Here is a 19,252-nt window from a genome sequence, read left to right as displayed (position 1 = left end):
ATGCTGCCTGACCCGCTGTGATCAACAAACAAAAAGCAAATAGCTATCTGCTTTGATGCAGGCTTAGAACTTTCCTCTCACCAGCTCAGATACTATGTGTTTTAGTAATGCCCCAATCAAGGAGCTGAGCCACAGTGAAAGGGATGCTTTCAGCCACAGCACTTGGAATATGCAGTGGAACGCTGCCAGCCATTTCTCTGAACATTCAGCCTGCCCTAACACGTTAGAGATTCTTGATCTGGATGACAAGGAAGCTCACAAGCTGCTGCAGCAGCCATCTCAACAAGTTAACACACACCCCTGTTTGATATTGCCGATGCGGTGGAATTTGTTGCTTTTAAATTCCCCCAAACCCCCTCTAAGAAAGACAAATGAACCAAAATAGCACACAGAGGGCTTTAAAATAATCGAGTGTGAATCAATGGAGAAGACATTTGGAGAGATGATGAATAATTTGTTTAAACAGGTGAATTCTATCTATCTATCTGTGTCTTGGAGAAGACAGAGTTAGAGAGGCAAAGGGTCAAGAGCAAATTATAGAAAATGGACCTGGCATCTGAAGCCACAAGTGCCATCCATTGGGAGCAACAGTGAGGAATTCTAAAACACTTGGATTTAAAGGAGAACAGAGTGGTTTTGAACACAGTTGGGGATTGGGGAGAGATCGGGTGCAGAGGTTAGGGCCACAAAGGGATTTAAAACAGGGAGATGAGAATTTTCTTTCCTCAATATTGTATATCAGATGAGCAACAGCTAGATCCCATGGCATTCAAACAGGGTCCGCCATAGACCAAAGCATAAACAAAGGCTTCCCTTTTAAAATAAAAGTGATCAAGATTTACTGTCAAAAAACCTCTATCTCTCATTAGCTCAATTTAGTGTGATAAATTACAAGGATACAAATTCAAGACATTATATCAATATAAAGCTGTTCCCACAATGCTTTTTTTTTAAATTTCCCGTACATCTGAACATTTTTTGGAATGCCTTGTTGGCTTGTAGCACCTGAATACTTGGTGGTTAAATTAAGACAGTAGTTGGACTGATTTCAGCCAACATCATGAACTACCATTATGCAAATTCAAAGGTGACCCAATCTTTCACCTCTAATGTTGTAACATCCAGTATTCTACATTCCTCTTCCACTTTAAATAATCAAATACAGTCATGTGCTACTGAATCTCTTTTCAAGTCAAACAACGTATATAGGCTTCACATCGACTGGAGTACTTTATACATATCTCTCCAAGCCCTCCTTCCTTCCCACTATGCAAAGACTCTGTTCTGCATTCCAGGTCAGATTCTCTACTCATAATTCAGCTAGAATACCTCATCTCTCTCCCCACACCCCCTTTACTATCCAAATAGTGACAAAGCCTTCCATCATTACCACTCTGCAACGCTGAATTCCTTTTCTGGTTGGCTCTCATCAAAAAGCCTCCTCAAAGCCTTGAATTTGACCTTTTTTCCTGTCAGCTCCCCCAATTTTTACTCAGCATCCAGTTTTCCAAACTCTCTAATGATAAACTTTTGAGACATTTTGATTCATTTAAGTTGTTTTGTAAATTGTAAATTCTAAGCAAAATTTATGAATGATATATTTTTCATTGTGAATGCTGGTCTCAGTGATTTTAAAGGCACAATTATTCTTTTAGGAAGTAATAGTGCATCTCAAATGACCAGAGATATGAGATACTGGTTTCTGAATTGGTACCAATGTCCTCCTTGGTTCCTGACTGGAAATGTCCACCACTAGAAATCCAGTGTTTAGCTCATCAAAATCAGGACAGTAACTGAGCATATTATCTATTTATCTCAGATATATATGAAAGAAGTGTATAGTGTAACTTTACAGAAAAACAAAACACAATATTAATAGCAATATATTAAGAAATAAATGAAGCTCCCAGTCAAAATTATTTTCTTTAGCATGCAAGCTTAACCAAAGCTAATTTCAGCAGAAAATCAGAATTAGAGCCTTAACTGAAAAACTTAAAGTCAACATGTTGTCATTTGAAACAAAAATTTAGAAAAACTTATTTAAGCCTCCAGTCTCAATTTTGAATACAAAAGAAGTTTGAAAGAAGCGGAAACAATGTTAATTGTAGGTGGGTTCTGCGGAGGTAGAACCATTCTAGGTTCCTCAGTATACCTTCTACACTTGGTTAGGTTGTTCATTCCAAACCCACCGTGTGGTATTAGTGTCTATCTTTAGTTCCATTATCAAACAATAACAATAGCTGGATAGACTCTGAAGAAAACTTACAGGCCCAAGACAACAAAAATATTTTCTTTAGTGTGCAAAAAAAAGCATTAAAAGTGGTAAACAATACAGCTCTCACACCAGAGAGCTCAGCATGTACACAGCAAGTTAAACCAAAAGAAGTATATAGAACGGTAGAGATGATAAATGTTTTAAAATCACTTTACCTTTGCCACCCAGCTAAACAATGGTGCCATTCCACAAGTTATCAGCTACCTGTTTCTTTAAAAAGGGTGCTGTTAAGTATGCACCCTTAGCTACATTGGTCCCAACATAAGCTTTCCTCACAGACTACACCAACTATAAAAAGGTGCTGGCAATGTACACTGCAGTTTGCACAGATCCCAGCTTTAATTATTGTGAAGTCATCACCCAGTCTCCCTACCCTCGCCTTTCACAATCAGACTTTCAAATGTCTTTTCAGCTGCACTTTGTAGAGAGAATGTGCTGAGGCCTGAGAGAACACACCCGCCCACAACAAGTGGCTCAACCAACAGAAAACTCTGCCACATTCATCAGGAAGCTTGTGAAATCTGGAAGTTCTTGCTTGACAGCTTTGTGTAAATACATAATGGCAGATACAATTCAAAGAAATCTGCTGGTAAACAGTGCTGAAAGACCCATACCTGATCATCATCCTATAAAATATCGCCAAAAGGGGAAATTAAATTCTTGGTTTTACTGTGGAGAATATTTTTTTAAGAAAAAAAGAAAACAAGGAGGTGTAGTGAAATTCCTCTTGGAATTGAATAATGGATTACACTGACTGATTCGAAGGAATCTCCAGCTTCAACTCGAAGGTCAATACGTGAAGCTAGATCAAAGAGGTGGACAGTACCACAGTCAGGTTTCCCTCTGCAAAGCACTAACCAGTGGCACTTGGCTTAAACTGATTTAATCCTCCTAACCAGTGGCCAAAATAAATACAACACACTTACTCAGTGACTCAATTGTCTTCAAGGATGCACTTATAACAAGCTAAATCAGTATTTATTGACTGTCTCAAACTGCCCTCGACAAGGTGGCAGTGAACTAACTTAACCGATGCAGAATACATGGTGTAGATAAACTCAGGAGTGCCATTACAAATTTTATCCAAGATTCTGACCCAATATCGGTGAATAAATGAATGAATATAATTCAAAGTCAGGACGGTGTCTGGATTGAAGGGAAACTTAGTGGACGAAGTTCCCATACATCTGCTGCCCTGGGTCATTCTGGGTAGAGATTTGGAAGGTGTTTTTGAAGTAAAAAGGATTGGCACCCTGAACCACACATTGGGAGCATATAGTCCACATAATTAGGACAGGAGGGAAGGAAATTGAAGGGAGATTTCATTTTGCTGCATAAAGGGTTAATTCTTTTGCAAGCTTCCTGCAATCATACAAAGGTGTTCACAGATGGAAAGAGAGTCCTGCCCATCCCGCTGAAAGCTATGGGCGCAGTCACAGTAGTCTTTTCTCACTAAATAAAGCTCACATTCAAAAAATAGAAAGGGAGTGCTTTCAAAAGAAGCCCCTGCATGGGTCTCTCTGTTGGGGGTGGGAAGATGCGGTGTCAATATTAGCCAACACTGGGGAGCTAACAATGGGCAACTTGCACACATTATATTTTACACGGAAGCTGGAGTGACCTTAAATAGCTGAAAATCAGTACCCTGCAGGCTTCACTTTTAAAATTACAAAGCCCAGGACCAACTCAACTCAAATTAAAGATGCCAGCTTCAGGTAATGTTAGGACATAAAGGAAAAGAAATCATTAAACATTGTATTGCCATCCACAACCGGTCTTTTTGCTTGCTAAGTAGGAAAACTTGGAGAGATCTCAACCTCATGCTGAAAGTAGGAACAGTCAGTCAATAACAAGCTTAAACCAAGGTTCCCAAAACACTTCAGAGACCCGGAGGAACTGAACACTGCACACCACATCACACAGAAAACAGATGCCAAATCCATTTGCTTCTGCACAGCCAGGAAGGTACCATACTCACTTTCATACACAGTACAAATGGAATTTGAGGAAATGCTCCACCAAGGGCTTAAATTAAAAGGCTTCTTCCACATGGGGATCTGCTAAGGTACCAGCTCCCAAACGAAACGGATCCCCCAGAATTGGAGTTGACTTAACAGACTTGAGTAAGAGAGTGTACAATGAGAGATTCGGTCCAACATGCGTGTAAATGAAAGCCTACTGAACCTTACAAATAGCACACAATCTTCACCAAGGTGGGCCCAACCAGCAGCTTTTTAGCAACTTCCCGTAGATGAGGAATGCAGACTGCTAAACATGTTCATAACATTCTCTGGAGAGGATCATTTTAACCACATAGCCTTTGGGGTCACATCATATCCCAGATTTTCCAACAATGTCCAATATACTAGATTTAATCATCCTTCTAGCTTCTTCAATTTGATTTTTTTTTCATTTTTGGTTATTGTCATACTGGCCCTAATGGAGGTTGATGTTATTTGTTATTTCAATAACAAAACTATATTTAAAAAGTGCATGGATGTCAGTCTGTTAAACACCAGTAACCCCATGTTGCAGTATTTTGAACAATGTCCTCTAATCAATATAATCAAGGATCACGACAATGAGTCATTACGGTGGTCTCACGGGCTTTCTGTCTGGATTTCCTCCCAAAGATTGAGGGACCTCCAAGAGTTCCCAAATGTCAAGCTCGGGTGCAACAGTTTATATGGTAGACAGGTTGCTTCCTATCGCCTTAAAGACAAGGATGTTGCCAGGATTGGAGGGTTTGAGCTGCAGGGAGAGGCTGAATAGGCTGGGGCTGGTTTCCCTGGAATTTTAAGAGGCTATGGGGTCATCTTATAGAGATTTATAAAATCATGAGGGACATGGATAGGATAAATATAGACAAGGTCTTTTCCCTGGGGAGGAGCAGTCCAGAACTAGAGGGCATAGGTTTAGGGTGGGAGGGGAAAGATTTAAAAAGGGACCCAAGGGGCAACGTTTTCCACACAGAAGATGGTGTGTGTGTAGGGAATGCGCTACCAGAGGAAGTGGTGGAGGCTGGTACAATTACAGCATTTAAATGACATCTGGATGGATACATGAATAGGAAGAGTTTAGAGGGATGTGGGCCAAGTGCTTGTAAATGGGACTAAATTGATTTAGGATATCTGGTCGGCATGGACGCGTTGGACCGAAGGGTCTGTTTCCATGCTGTACATCTCTATGACACAGCCTCAAAATGTGCGACTCATAGACGGCAGCAGAAAGAAGCTTTTTTGCCTCATTTCCAGCCAGAATATGGGAACGCCTTGGTATTGATCGGTGTGAACACAGAAAGGGTGGCTTTTCTCTTCCAGGCTGGCAGTTATGCCTGATGGATTGAGATTCAGAAGCTCTATCTATTTACATGAGAAGCTGCTATATTACATAGAAGGCCTTATGAGATGAGATTAGATTAGATTACTTAGTGTGGAAACAGGCCCTTCAGCCCAACAGGTCCACACCGACCCGCCGAAGCACAACCCACCCAGACCCATTCCCCTACATTTACCCCTTCACGTAACACTACGGGCAATTTAGCATGGCCAATCCACCTAAACTGCACATTTTTGGATTGTGGGAGGAAACCGGAGCACCCGGAGGAAACCCACACAGTCATGTGGAGAATGTGCAAACTCCACACAGAGTCGCCCGAGGCAGGAATCGAACTCGGGTCTCTGGTGCTGTGAGACAGCAGTGCTAATCACTGTACCACTGTGCCACCCATTCTTCCACTCATGAAATCCTGGATGCCATTATTTCTGCAATGACCAGACTTTAGCTGTTTCCAATTCATCGCTGCCTCTACAAGACCATAAGACACAGGACCAGAATTAGGCCATTCAGCCTATCAAGTCTGCTACACCAGTCGATCATGATTGGTATGCTTCTCAATACCATTCTCATGCCTTCTCTCCATAACCTTGAGCCCCTCACTAATCAAGAAACAATCTTTCACTGCCTTAAATACTCAATGACGTGGCATCCACATCATTCTGTAGCAAGGAGTTCCACAGATTTATCACACTCTGGCTGAAGAAATCACTCATCTCAGCTCTAAAGGGTCAACCCTTCACTCTGAGGCTGTGCTCTCAGTTCCCAGACTCTTCAACAACAGAAACATCTTCTCCATGTCCACTCGTTCCAGACCTCTCCATATTCTGTCAGTTTCAATAAGATCCCACACCCCCCCCGCCACCTCCCACCCAACCAGCTGTCTAAATTCCATCATGTATCGACCCAAAGTTCTTAATCACTCCTCATATGACAAGCCCGTTATTCCCAAGATCATTCTTGTAAACTTATTCTGCTCACCCTCCTTAGGTCCAGGGCTCAAAATTGCTCACAAACAGTTCATCTCTGCTCTTGTATTCTAGTTCTCTTGAAATGAATGCTGACATTGCATTTACCTTCCTAACCGCCAACTAAACCTGCAAATCAATCTTAAGACAGTCCTGAACTAAGATTCCTAAGTCCCGATATGCTTTAGGTTTTCAAAGCCTTTCCCCATTTAGAAAGGAGTTTAACTCTCTGTTCTTCCTACCAAATGCACAAACTCACTTTCCCACATTGTATTCCAGCTGCCACTTCTTTGCCCACTCTCCTAGCCTGCCCAAGTCCTTCTGCAGCCTCCCTGCTTCCTCAACAGTACCTGTCCCTCCACCTATTTTTTCATCTTTGAATATTCATATGGGGATAGGTTCACCAAGGTAATCTCAAACCAAGTGAAACTACAAACAGGACATCATAAAAACCTCCTAGTGAAGATTTTCATTATTTAGCCCAATTCAACTAGGACTCTCATTACAGACTGGATTTACTCCATACCAGGTATTTATGGGCTAATGGCTCCAAATTCAACATCCCTCCCTTTCTCATGCTCTAATACAAAGCCTCACAAGACAGAACCAGTACCATTTAATGACAGAAAGAAAGAAAGAAAGAAAGAAAGAAAGAAAGAACGAACATTACAGAGCAAGCAACGCTCCCAATTTCAACCCGAGACACAGAGCTCACAATCTGCTCATTATGGAAAGGGCAGTCCAGCTTGGCTCAGGGACCAGCAGTGTGGCAAGGGCACCACTGCTGCAAGGTTTGAACAACTAAGATCCTACGTTGTCTGAACATCAAATGCAATTGTCTAAAAGCAAACACATAACGCCTTAATTTAATTAAAAAGAAGCCAATAGCTGGATGTGCTGCATACCCTAATCCTCAGAAGGAAACTGTGAAAACATAGACATTGGACAAGGGATGAACCAACTCAGGAGGGGTTTGCAATGCACGGTTCCTTCGCAACTGAATAAAGAAATTTGTACACATTCAGGGAGACTTGAAAAGACACTGCAGATTTTCCCAGTGAAACACAGAGATTGTGTGCTTGCGGGTGTGTGGTGTAGGACAATATGTAAATACAAAAATGGATTAAGTAGTGTAAAGGTAGAAGTAACTGTACCTTTACACTTCGAATACTCAATGTGCATGTACATATGGAGATATAGTATAATCACATTTGATCACAAGGCATTGAGAACAGTCTCGATGACCCCAGAGATATGTTCTCTTTTTCTCTCTTTGGAGACAGCTACAGTGCACAAATGCAGATTGTCAGCCTCAATACCCTTAATATGCGACCACATGACACTATTGAATGGAAACTGACCCTTGAAGTCATGCCTTCTCTAATCCACAAAGAATCTAATTCCTCATAATGCATTCCTCCAGATATTAAAAAGGCTTAAAATTCTGCATTAATACTGCCCAGTCAACAAAATTCTCTACGTTTTCCAATGCTTAGCTCTTCTTATTCATGAACCACCCACAATACTGGTCACCGTTCCTGAAGTTCTCCTCGCTATACTGGATGAATGGCAATGTCAACAAAAGTCAGCCAATCAGCTGTATGGTACAACATGGCTTCCTATTTAAAATTTCCACTTGATAGCTGAATGGCTAAATGCTGTCCTCTTTAAAACATACCACTCAAGGTGGCTCCAATCCCTTCTGTTAGCCTATCTCAACCAAGGTTATGGTAGAAGGACTACAGCCTACATCAGCTCCACTGGTTTGAAAAAGTGGTTGGGCAGGTAGTGATATAAACTCAGCACGTAGCCAGGGTTTAGAACATAGAACATTACAGTGCAGTACAGGCTCTTTGGCCCTCAATGTTGCGCTGACCTGTGAAAACAATCTGATGCCCATCTAACCTACACTGTTCCATTATTATCCATATGCATATCCAATGCCCATTTAAATGCCCTTAATGTTGGCAAGTCTACTGTTGCAAGCAGGCCATTCCATATCTCTACTCCTGAGTAAAGAAACTACCCCGATATCTGTCTTTAATCTCAATTTAAAGCTGTGTCCCCTTGTGTTAGCCTTCACCATCCGAGGGAAAAAGCTCTCGCTGTCCACCCTACCTAACCCTCTGATTATCTTATATGTCTCGATCAAGTCACCACTCACCTTCTTCTCTTCAAAGAAAACAACCTCAAGTCCCTCAGCCTTTCCTCATAAGATCTCCCTTGCATACCAGGCAACATTCTAGTAAGTTTCCTTTGAACCCTTTCCAAAGCTTCCACATCCTTCCTGAAGGTGACCAGAACTGCAAACAGTACTCCAGGTGCGGCTTTACCAGTCTTTTCAGCTGAAGCATGACCTCGTGGCTCCGAAACTCAATCCCTCTACCAATAAACGCCAACACACCATATGCCTTCTTAACAACCCTATCAACCTAGGTGGCAACTTTCAGGGATTTATGCACCTGGACACCAAGATCTCTCTGTTCATCTACACTGCCAAGAATTTTACCATTAGTTCAGTGCTCTGCATTCCTGTTACGCCTTCCAAAGTGAATCACCTCACACTTTTCTGCATTAAACTCCATTTGCCACCTCTCAGCCCAGCTCTGCAGTTTATCTATGTCCCTCTGTAACCCACAAACATCCTTTGGCACCATCCACAATTCTGCCTACCTTAGTGTCATCCACAAATTTACTAACCCAATCTTCTTCACCCACGTCCAGATCATTTATAAAATGACAAACAGTAGTAGCCCCAAAACAGATCCTTGCGGCACACCACTGGTAACTGAACTCCAGGATGAACATTCCCCATCAGCCACCACTCTGTTTTCTTTCAGCTAGCCAATTTCTGATCCAAAATGCTAAATCACCTTCAATCCCAACACTCTATTTTGTGCAATAACCTATAGTGAGGAACCTTATCAAATGCCTTACTGAAGTCCATGTACACCACATCAACCACCTTATCTGCATCCACTTGTCTTGTGACCTTCTCGAAGAACTCAATAAAAGGTTAGTGAGGCATGACCTACCCTTCACAAAACCCTGTCGAACTATCCCTAATCAAGTTTATTCCTTTCCAGATAATTATAAATCCTGTCTCTTATAACCTTTTCCAACACTTTACCCACAACCGAAGTAATGCTCACTGATCTATAATTACCAGGCTTGTCCCGACTCCCCTTCTTATACAAGGGAACAACATTTGCTATCCTCCAGTCTTCTGGAGGGCAGCACGGTGGCTTAGTGGTTAGCATTACAGCCTCACAGCACCAGGGTCCCAGGTTTGATTCCAGCCTCAGGTGACTGTCTGTGTGGAGTTAGCACATTCTCCCCATGTCTGTGTGGGTTTCCTCTGGGTGCTCTGGTTTCCTCCCACAGTCCAAAGGTGTGCAGGTCAGGTGAATTGACCAGGCTAAATTGCCCATAGTGCTAGGTGCATTAGTCAGAGGGAAATGGGTCTGGGTGGGTTACTCTTTGGAGGGTCGGTGTGGATTGGTTGAGACGATGGGCCTGTTTCCACAGTGTCGGGAATCTAATCTAATCTTCTGGCACTACTCCTGTCAATAACGATGACGTAAAGTTCATAGACTCTGCAGTTTCCTCCCTGGCTTCCCAGAGAATCTGACGATGAATCCCATCCGGCCCAGGGGTCATATTTTCACACCTTCCAAAATTGCTAAAACTTTCTCTTTGTCAACCCCAATCCCATCTCATTTTGTAGCTTCGTATTCTCACAAACATTGCCCTTTTCCAATGTGAATACTGACAAAAAGTATTCATTAAGCTCTTCCTCCATGTCCTCAGATGCCACAAACAACATTCCACTTCTATCTTTGATTGGCCCTAATCTTGCCCTAGTCATTCTTTTATTCCTGACATACCTATAGAAGGCCTTAGGGTTTTTCTTGAGCTTATCCGCCAACACCTTCTCACATCCCCTCCTGGCTAACTTATAACTCTCAAGCCCCCTAACCGAGCCTTCACGCCACATCCTCACATAAGCCTTTCTGATTCTAGTCGCCGTTGGATAAAAAGTAGGGTTAGGCTCAGCTTGACTGCCTGGCCAATTGAATTGTACTCAGATAATGGTCTCAATTCACACCTGCAGAATGACCACTAACTTATGAGCTTAAAACCAACATAAACGTGCCTCCTGCAAAAGGTGCCACAGAACTGTTGGCCCAAAAACTATACTGCCTTCTCAATGAAAGGACACAAGGGAAACTAAAATTGAGACATTTTAAATAACTACTAATAAATTTATATGGCATTACTCAAAGTATGCCAGAGATAAGTTTTATCATACTCAAACGTACAACAGAAATGCCTGAGCCAACTGATCTGCAGTGATTTAATAAAAGCATCTTTTCGTAAATGGTATTCCATGAAGTCTAGCAACATATTCAGCTTGAATTGTATCCATACTACAGTAGATACTGCAAATATGTGACCTTGATGATTATATGTTTGTGTAGCTATGAATTCTATTCCTTGTCTTACCAAAATGCCAAAACTCTGAGGTTGCAGGTGGATAGGAAACAGGATCGTGCTGACATGTAGTGATTTATTTTGTGGTGGGGGGTGGGGGGTGGGGGTGGTGAGTGTTGGTGGTTAAATCAATTACATGTTTAGGTCGCCTGGGGAATCAGAGCAGGGTAGTCAAGGAACAGATGCAGGGAGTAACCCCTTCCTAAGAAACTACAGGAGAAACCTTGGAAATCGTGAAATGGGAAAGCATTTGTAGTTTCTCTTGAGGGAGACAGGATTTGAAAAGATAAGACGACCATAGCTGGAGTGAGAACCCATTGCATGATGATGTATCTACAATGTAGATTTCACTTTTGGATGCTGATTTCAAAACTAGAGGCACTAAGATGTGGCTTAGTACTGCAAAGGTGGTTTCTAAAGAAAATCTGTAAGTCATTCTGCAACAGTGAACTAAATGTACCAGTTCCAACAAGATATATGACTGCAGTTAAGTGCTTGGCTGATCCCTGCAGTGTTAATCAGATTGGGGGATTATGCTTCTTCGTTTGTGACAGGCAGAGTAAACCAGATAAAGCCATTTGTGTTGTTATATTTTTGGAAGAAAATAATGAGTCTAGTTCAAAAGAGATCAGGTTTTCTCTTTCAATTTAATTCTATTCAAGGAAACTGATCATTGCAGTGGAAGCTTTTTCTCTACATTTAGAACCACAAGAATTTGGGATAAAAACTTCAAGTTGTTCGAATTGGGAGCTATTAGGCCATCAGAATTATGAAAAGGTCGATGCGGTTAGCTTTATAACTCCCAGCTGAGTCTGCCTTTACAAAAAAAGAAACAAACTGGAAGGAACCAGCCAAGTCGAAACTTAAAGAGCTCTGATAGGAATCTCATTCCCAGGACTCGAATCCATGGAACAGATGGTATTGGGAAACTGACAAACTTTGTCTTGATGTCTGTGCTAAGACTTTCCTAATTGGAGTATGTACTTTTTCTTTCATTTTCTCTTTTGTGTAATAAACTTATGTTTATGATGTGAAATAATATCTGCAGCCTCTTATAAAATCATTTCAGTGATTAACTATCATGGGCCAGCATGGTGGCTGAGCGGTTAGCACTGCTGTCTCACAGCAACAGGGTTCCAGGTTCAATTCCAGCCTTGGGTGACTGTCTGTGTGGAGTTTGCACATTCTCCCGGTGTCTGCATGGGTTTCTTCCAAAGATGTGCAGGTTAGGTGAATTGGCCAGGCTAAATCGCTTGTAGTGCCAGGTGCGTTAGTCAGAGGGAAATGGGTCTGGGTGGGTTACTCTTCGGAGGGTCGGTGTGGACCGATTGGGCCAAAGGGCCTGTTTCCACACTGTAGGGAATCTAATCTAATCTAACCAAACAAGATAATTAAACATATTTTCTGAATATTTTCTCCAGTAGCACCATCAGCTAGGATCATGACAATTGAAAGAATGATGTCAAGATAAAGTTACAAAATAGAAAGGAGGTCAAAACAGGAAATTTGAGGCTGCGATTAGCAAAACAGTAACATAAAAAAAGTGTTACAATTACAGGTAACATGCACCAGGTCAGAGACTTTTAAAGCATGAACAGAGAGGTGTTTGTAATGCTGCACATAGAAATCGGATGCAACATGAAAACTTATGCATTGTGAAGTCCACATATCTTTTGCAACTTTTTTTTAGAACTTAGTTTAAAAACGTCAAACTGGGAGCAAAATACTGAACAGATACGACAGTTTGGTAGGAATATGGAGGTATTTTGGAAGGTTGAGGGAAGGCCATGATTTGGAGGTGTTGTAGTAGTGGGTGGGTGGGGGGGGGGGGGCGAGGACAGACAGATGGACTGTGGTGTGATAAAAGGTGCATTGAGCTTGAACATGACATGAATATCCCTCTTTTACTGAGGGTCTGAAAGGCAGAATTACAATTAGTAAAAGGGATGATGGAGACTGTGGATATTGGGAATATTGTCCAAGCACAAGCAAGATTAGGAAGAGGGTCTTGAGGGTCCATGTCATTGAGATGTACAGCATGGAAACAGACCCATCGGTCCAACTCGTTCATGTCAACCAGATATCCTAATCTAATCTAGTCCCATTTGCCAGCATTTGGCCCATACCTCTCTAAATCCCTCCTATTCATATAGCCATATTTATATACCCATACAGAAGCCTTTTAAATGCTGCAAATGTACCAGCCTCCACCACTTCCTCTGGCAACTCATTCCATACACACGACCCTCTGAGTGAAAAAGTTGCTCCTTAGGTCCCTATTACATCTTTCCCCTCTCACCCTAAACCTATGCCCGCTAGTTCTGGACTCCCCCACCCCAGGGAAACAACTTTGTCTATTTACCCTATCCATGCCCCTCATGATTTTATAAACCTCTATAAGGTCACCCCTCAGCCTCAGACGCTCCAGGGGAAACAGTCCCAGCCTCTTCAGCCTCTCCCTATAGCTCAAATCCTCCAACCCTGGCAACATCCTTGTAAATCTTTTCTGAGCCCTTTCAAGTTTCACAACATCTTTCCTACAACAGGGAGACCAGAATTGCACGCAATATTCCAAAAGTGGCTTAACCAGTGTCTTGTACAGCCACAACATGACCTGCCAACTTCCTGTACTCAATACTCTGACCAATAAAAGAAAGCATATTGGTAGTACTGTAGAAAGCTGCCTTAATTGAGCTTATATATAAAAAGCAAAACAAAAAGTGAAAGCAGGCATTTTAGAAGACAGCTTTCTCTGCTTCTTCCTCTCACTCATCACTTTTCTCCCCCAAACTCATGCCCAGTTCAAATCCTGAATTTTGTTGCAATTTTTTATTCACTTCTGTTTCAAGTTTGTCTCCTTTAATCTTTGTTGCCATACCCTGGCACTGCAAGTTTCTATCTTGCCATATCTAGTGTATGGGATACAATAATTTGCTTTTCTTGCTAATTCACTTTGCTGAGACGTTTCCGGTCTCTCTGTGGTTTCCCATGTATTGTATTCTCTCACAATCACACCACAACAGTTTGAACGTCCAGACAGAGTGCCCGAACTGGCAGGTTAAAAGGCCAATTGCATACAGATGAGAAATGTCACAGTTCATGAGGGGGAGCCTCAATGACCGAATTCTGAAAATTCAATTCTTAAAACACATTTTTCAAAGTCATTTTCTAAAAGCAAATTTTCTCAGATTCCTGCAACCAACCCCATGATTTTTTTTGACTCCAAAAGGACAGGTGTAGCAGATGCATGGGACTGGAAACCCTGAGAGTACCCTTCCAGGTTGTACATCATCCTGACTTTGAAACAGATCACCATCCTTTCATCTTCAAATCCAAATCCAGCTCTGTGGCAGTACCTTTGCTACGCAAACCAGTAATTTCAGGGAGCAGCTCATCATGACCTCCTCAATGATGTGGCACTGATACTGCCCCTGCTAGGAACACATAGGAAGACTGAATAAAAAGAAAAAGAAAACTTATTGTAAAGTATCAAAATTGGAAGGCTTTAGAAATTACAGTAAAATTTAGAAAATGCCTGAATTGCGAAGAGCTGGAGGTTGTAGTTCACAAGGCAGGAGTTGGGGATTGGAGTGTTTGAAAGATCACAGAGCAAACCCCCCGGTCAAATTTTTAAAATTAGCTAGAGAGATAATTGCCATAACAGACTTTGAAATGTGACTGTAAAACAGACCAGACATCATGAAAACAATTCGACAGGTGAGTTCTCCCAGATCATTAAAACAAACATCAAACAGGATTTGTTAGTTTACTGGAAACCCATACAACAATAAACGATAGTATTTGATAACTACAATGTCTAACACAAACAATATATTTACTTCCACATTTGGTGTTACTTTAACATGGGTAGACAATCAGCAAACACTGGTTCAGTTTACCACAATTTGTCAATAGCAAGTCTTCCTATCAGCAAGGAACTGTGCCACCTCTCATCGCAAATCCAACACAAATAAAACATATCAACTTGAAAACCAGCAATAAACTGGTTGCAAATTTGTACCTTATGCATTTGTGTAAATGGCCATGCAGGATTATTACCCTGAAAGCATAACAGTGGCTCAGCACTGAACAAAAAGATCATTTGCATTGCGAAGATAGGCTTTATATTTCTAAAAAGAATGTTTTAACGCCAATATCACTTTCAATATAGGGGACCAGTTAGATAAATATTCGTTAATTGATTCAGAACAGATTCAACACCACAGCTTCAATTCCGGTTATGGCTGACAGATCGGTCACTTTGTCTTGACCGTACGAGCAAAAACTGACCGAAATAGCTGAGAGATCTGTTCAGGCTGAAGCCTCAAGAGACAATAAGCCAAGGACCCATCTCCACATGTGATGAACTGTTTTAACATTGCTTGGACTCAGACAAACTGGATGGCTCAGATATCCTGCTTACTGCTGGAGTGGATCGAGTCAAAGGTGAAACTATTAAAGAATGCCCAGTTACCTGCCAGTGATGGTTACAACCTGACCCTGAGCCTGGCCAACCTCCAGTGGAAGAAACTGGCTACAAATCTGCTCAGTGTGGATCAGTGTTGGAGGCCCAGATCATCGGCCTGTTTACAGCAATACAGGATTCTGGGTAATCCAAGATGGAGGACGGGAAACATTTCTGGCTGTAACAGGCTGCTCTTTTTTTTTTGAGGTATTTTAGGTGTTGGAGGTGATTTCCTCAAATTCCAGGCACAGCAATTACTGTTTTATGTGCTGTTGCATTTTTTTTTCTCCAAAAGTTCCAAAACAATGTCAAAACAGCAGCACTTTTAAAAGGAAGAGGAACAGATAAAGGCAGCACATGGTCAGGTCAGTGCGAGAGAGAGAGAGAGAGAGAGAGATTCACAACTAAATCTTGGAGGAATCTGTTTGGGAGAGGTCACAACAGAGAAACAGATAAGTGAATATTATTAAGTGTGGCCTTACAGTAAGTTTGCAGTAGTCAGGACAGTGGGTTCTTTCTTGATTATATGTTTTATTGAGATATGTCTCTTGGTTAAACTTAAAAATATAAGCCATAAGTATTAAGTTAGCCTGGGGCAGTGTTTTGTAGAGGAATAAGATAGTGCTATTTTCTGGGTCTGTAGATTGAAAGAAGGAAAATGGCCTTTAGTAGAGTGATATGCTCTTCTTGTCAGATGTGGGAGCTTAGGGAGAGTTTGTGTTACTGAGGATTACATCTGCAATAAATTTCATTGGTTACGAATCCTATCGGATCGAATGGATCGATTGGAGAGACAGTTGGAAGCAATGAGGAATTTACAAGAGCAAGGAATGGCACTTACAGGAAGGGGGAAGAGTTGCAGACACAGTCACATAGATGGGTTAACTCCAGGAAAGGTTAAGAGAGGTAGGCAGGGAGTGTGGGAGTCTTCTGTGGCTATCCCCATTTCAAACAAATATGCTGTTTTGGAAAATGTAGGGGGTGATGGATTCTCAGGGGAATGTAGCATGAACAGCCAAGTTTATGGTATTGAAACTGGCTCTAATGCAACAAGGGGTACATTGGGTTCCAAGAGATCAATTGTGTTAGGGGATTCTCTAGTCCGAGGCACAGACAGACGTTTCTGTGGCCAGCAGCGAAAAATCAGAACGGTGTGTTGCTTCCCGGTGCCAGGATCAAGGATGTCTCAGAGAGGGTGCAGAATGTTCTCACGGGGGAAGAGGACCCAGCAAGAGGTCATTGTCCACATTGGAACTAACGACATAGGAAGGGAACAGGATGAGATTCTGAAGGAAGAATATACAAAGTTTGGCAGGAATTTAAAAAAGGAGATCCTCGAGAGTAATAATATCTGGACTACTCCTGGTGCTGCGAGCTAGTGAGGGCAGAAATAGGAGGATAGAGCAGATGAATGCATGGCTGAGCAGCTAGTGCAGGGGAGAAGGGTTCACATTTTTGGATCATTGGACACTCTTTTGGGGTAGATGTGACCTGTACAATGCACCTGAAGTGGAAGGGGACTAATATACTGGCAGAGAGATTTGCTAGAGCTGCTCGGGAGGATTGAAACTAGTGAGGAACGAGATTAATCTGAGACGGGTACAGTTGACAACAGAGGCAAGTCAAACAGTCAGGGACAAAGCAGACAACAAGATAGGACTAATAAATTAAACTGCATTTGTTTCAATGCAAGGGGCCTAACAGGGAAGGTAGATGAACTCAGGGCATGGTTAGGAACATGGGACTGGGATATCACAGCAATTACAGAAACACGGCTCAGGGATGGGCAGGACTGGCAGCTTAATGTTCCAGAATACAAATGCTACAGCAAGGGTAGAAAGGGAGGCAAGAGAGGAGTGGTGTTTTTGATAAGGGATAGCATTACAGCTGTACTGAGGGAGGATATTCCCAAAAATACATCCAGGGAAGTTATTTGGATGGAACTGAGAAATAGGAAAGGGATGATCACCTTACTGGGATTGTATGATAGATCCCCTAATAATCAGAGGGAAATTGAGAAACAAACTTGTAAGGAGATCTCAGCTATCTGTAAGAATAATAGGGTGGTTATGGTAAGGGATGTTAACTTTCCAAACATAGACTTGGAATGCCATAGTGTTAAGGGTTTAGATGGAAAGGAATTTGTTAAGTGTGTACAGGATCATTTTCTGATTCAGTTTGTGGATGGACCTATGAGGGGAGTTGCAAAACTTGACCTACTCTTGGGAAATAAGGCAGGGATGGTGACTGAGGTGTCAGTGGGGCAGCACAATTCTATTAGTCTTAAAATAGTGATGGAAAAGGATAGACCACATCTAAAAGTTAAAGTTCTAAATTGGAGGAATGCTAATTTTAATAATATTAGGTAAGAACTTTAAAAAGCTGACTGGGGGAAGATTTTCACAGTTAAAGGGATGGCAGAAAAATGGGAAGCCTTCAGAAATGAGATTACAAGAGAGTCCAGAGATAGTATATTCCTGTTAGGATGAAAGGAAAGGCTGGTAGGTATAGGGAATGCTGGATGACTAGAAAATTGAGGGTTTGGTTAAGAAAAAGAAGGAAGCATATGCCAGGTATCGACAAGATAGATCGAGTGAATCCTTAGAAAAGTACAAAGGCAGTAGGAGTATACTTAAGAGGGAAATCAGGAGGGCAAAAAGGGGACATAAAATAGCGTTAAGGAGTTTTAAGGGTTTTTACAAATATATTAAAGACAAAAGGGTAACGAGGGAGAGAATAGGGCTCCTCAGAGATCAGCAAGGCGGCTTTTGTGTGGAGCCGCAGGAGATGGACAAGATACTAAACGAGTATTTTGCATCAGTGTTTACTATGGAAAAGGATATGGAAGATATAGACTGTAGGGAAATAGATGGTGACATCTTGAAAAATGTCCAGGTTACAGAGGAGGAAATGCTGGATGTCTTGAAAACGCATAAAAGTGAATAAATCCCCAGGACCTGATCAGGTGTACCCTAGAACTCTGTGGGAAGTGATTGCTGGGCCCCTTGCTGAGATATTTGTATCATCGATAGTCACGGGTGAGGTGCCTGAAGACTGGAGGTTGGTCAACGTGGTGCCACTGTTTAAGAAAGGTGGTAAGGACAAGCCAGGGAATTTTGACCATGAGCCCGATGTCAGTGATGGGCAAGTTGTTGGAAAGAATCCTGAAGGACAGGATGGACATGTACTTGGAAAGGTAAGGACTGATTAGGGATAGTCAACATGGCTTTGTGCGTGGGAAATCATGTCTCATAAACTTGATTGAGTTTTTTGAACTCGTAACAAAGAGGATTGAGGAGGGCAGAGCAGTAGATGTGATCTATATGGACTTCAGTAAGGCATTCGACAAGGTTCCCCATGGGAGACTGGTTAGCAAGGTTAGATCTCATGGAATAAAGGGAGAACTAGCTATTTGGATACAAAACTGGCTCAAAAGGTAGAAGACGGAGGGTGGTGGTGGAGGGTTGTTTTTCAGACTGGAGGCCTGTGACCAGTGGAGTGCCACAAGCATCGGTGCTGGGTCCACTACTTTTCATCATTTATATAAATGATTTGGATGTGAGCATAACAGGACTAGTTCGTAAGTTTGCAGATTACTCCAAAATTGGAGTTGTAGTGAACAGCAAAGCAGCTTACCTCGGCTTACAATGGGATCTTGACCAGATGGGCCAATGGGCTGAGAAGTGGCAGATGGAGTTTAATTCAGATAAATGT

The 19,252-nt window shown here is 41.9% G+C and overlaps 1 protein-coding gene across 5 annotated transcripts in view; it reads right to left on the bottom strand.

Annotated features, from left to right (window-relative positions):
* Nucleotides 1–19,252, bottom strand: part of tbc1d1 (TBC1 (tre-2/USP6, BUB2, cdc16) domain family, member 1) — a 292,458-nt gene that overhangs the window by 189,083 nt on the left and 84,123 nt on the right. The window contains exon 1 of one of the 5 annotated variants that reach the window (XM_072567468.1): nucleotides 2,431–2,625. The exons of the other annotated variants lie outside the window; for them this stretch is intronic. Within the exon in view, the coding sequence (XP_072423569.1) occupies nucleotides 2,431–2,460 (30 nt within the window). The 5' untranslated portion in view covers nucleotides 2,461–2,625. Of the gene's footprint in view, nucleotides 1–2,430; nucleotides 2,626–19,252 lie in introns of those variants that run through there. 5 annotated transcript variants of the gene reach the window in all.

Source organism: Chiloscyllium punctatum, chromosome 1 (assembly GCF_047496795.1).
Source record: "Chiloscyllium punctatum isolate Juve2018m chromosome 1, sChiPun1.3, whole genome shotgun sequence".
Taxonomy (NCBI): Eukaryota; Metazoa; Chordata; class Chondrichthyes; order Orectolobiformes; family Hemiscylliidae; genus Chiloscyllium; species Chiloscyllium punctatum.
Note: the sequence above shows the minus strand (reverse complement) of the source record. Positions and strands in the feature narration are given on the sequence as shown.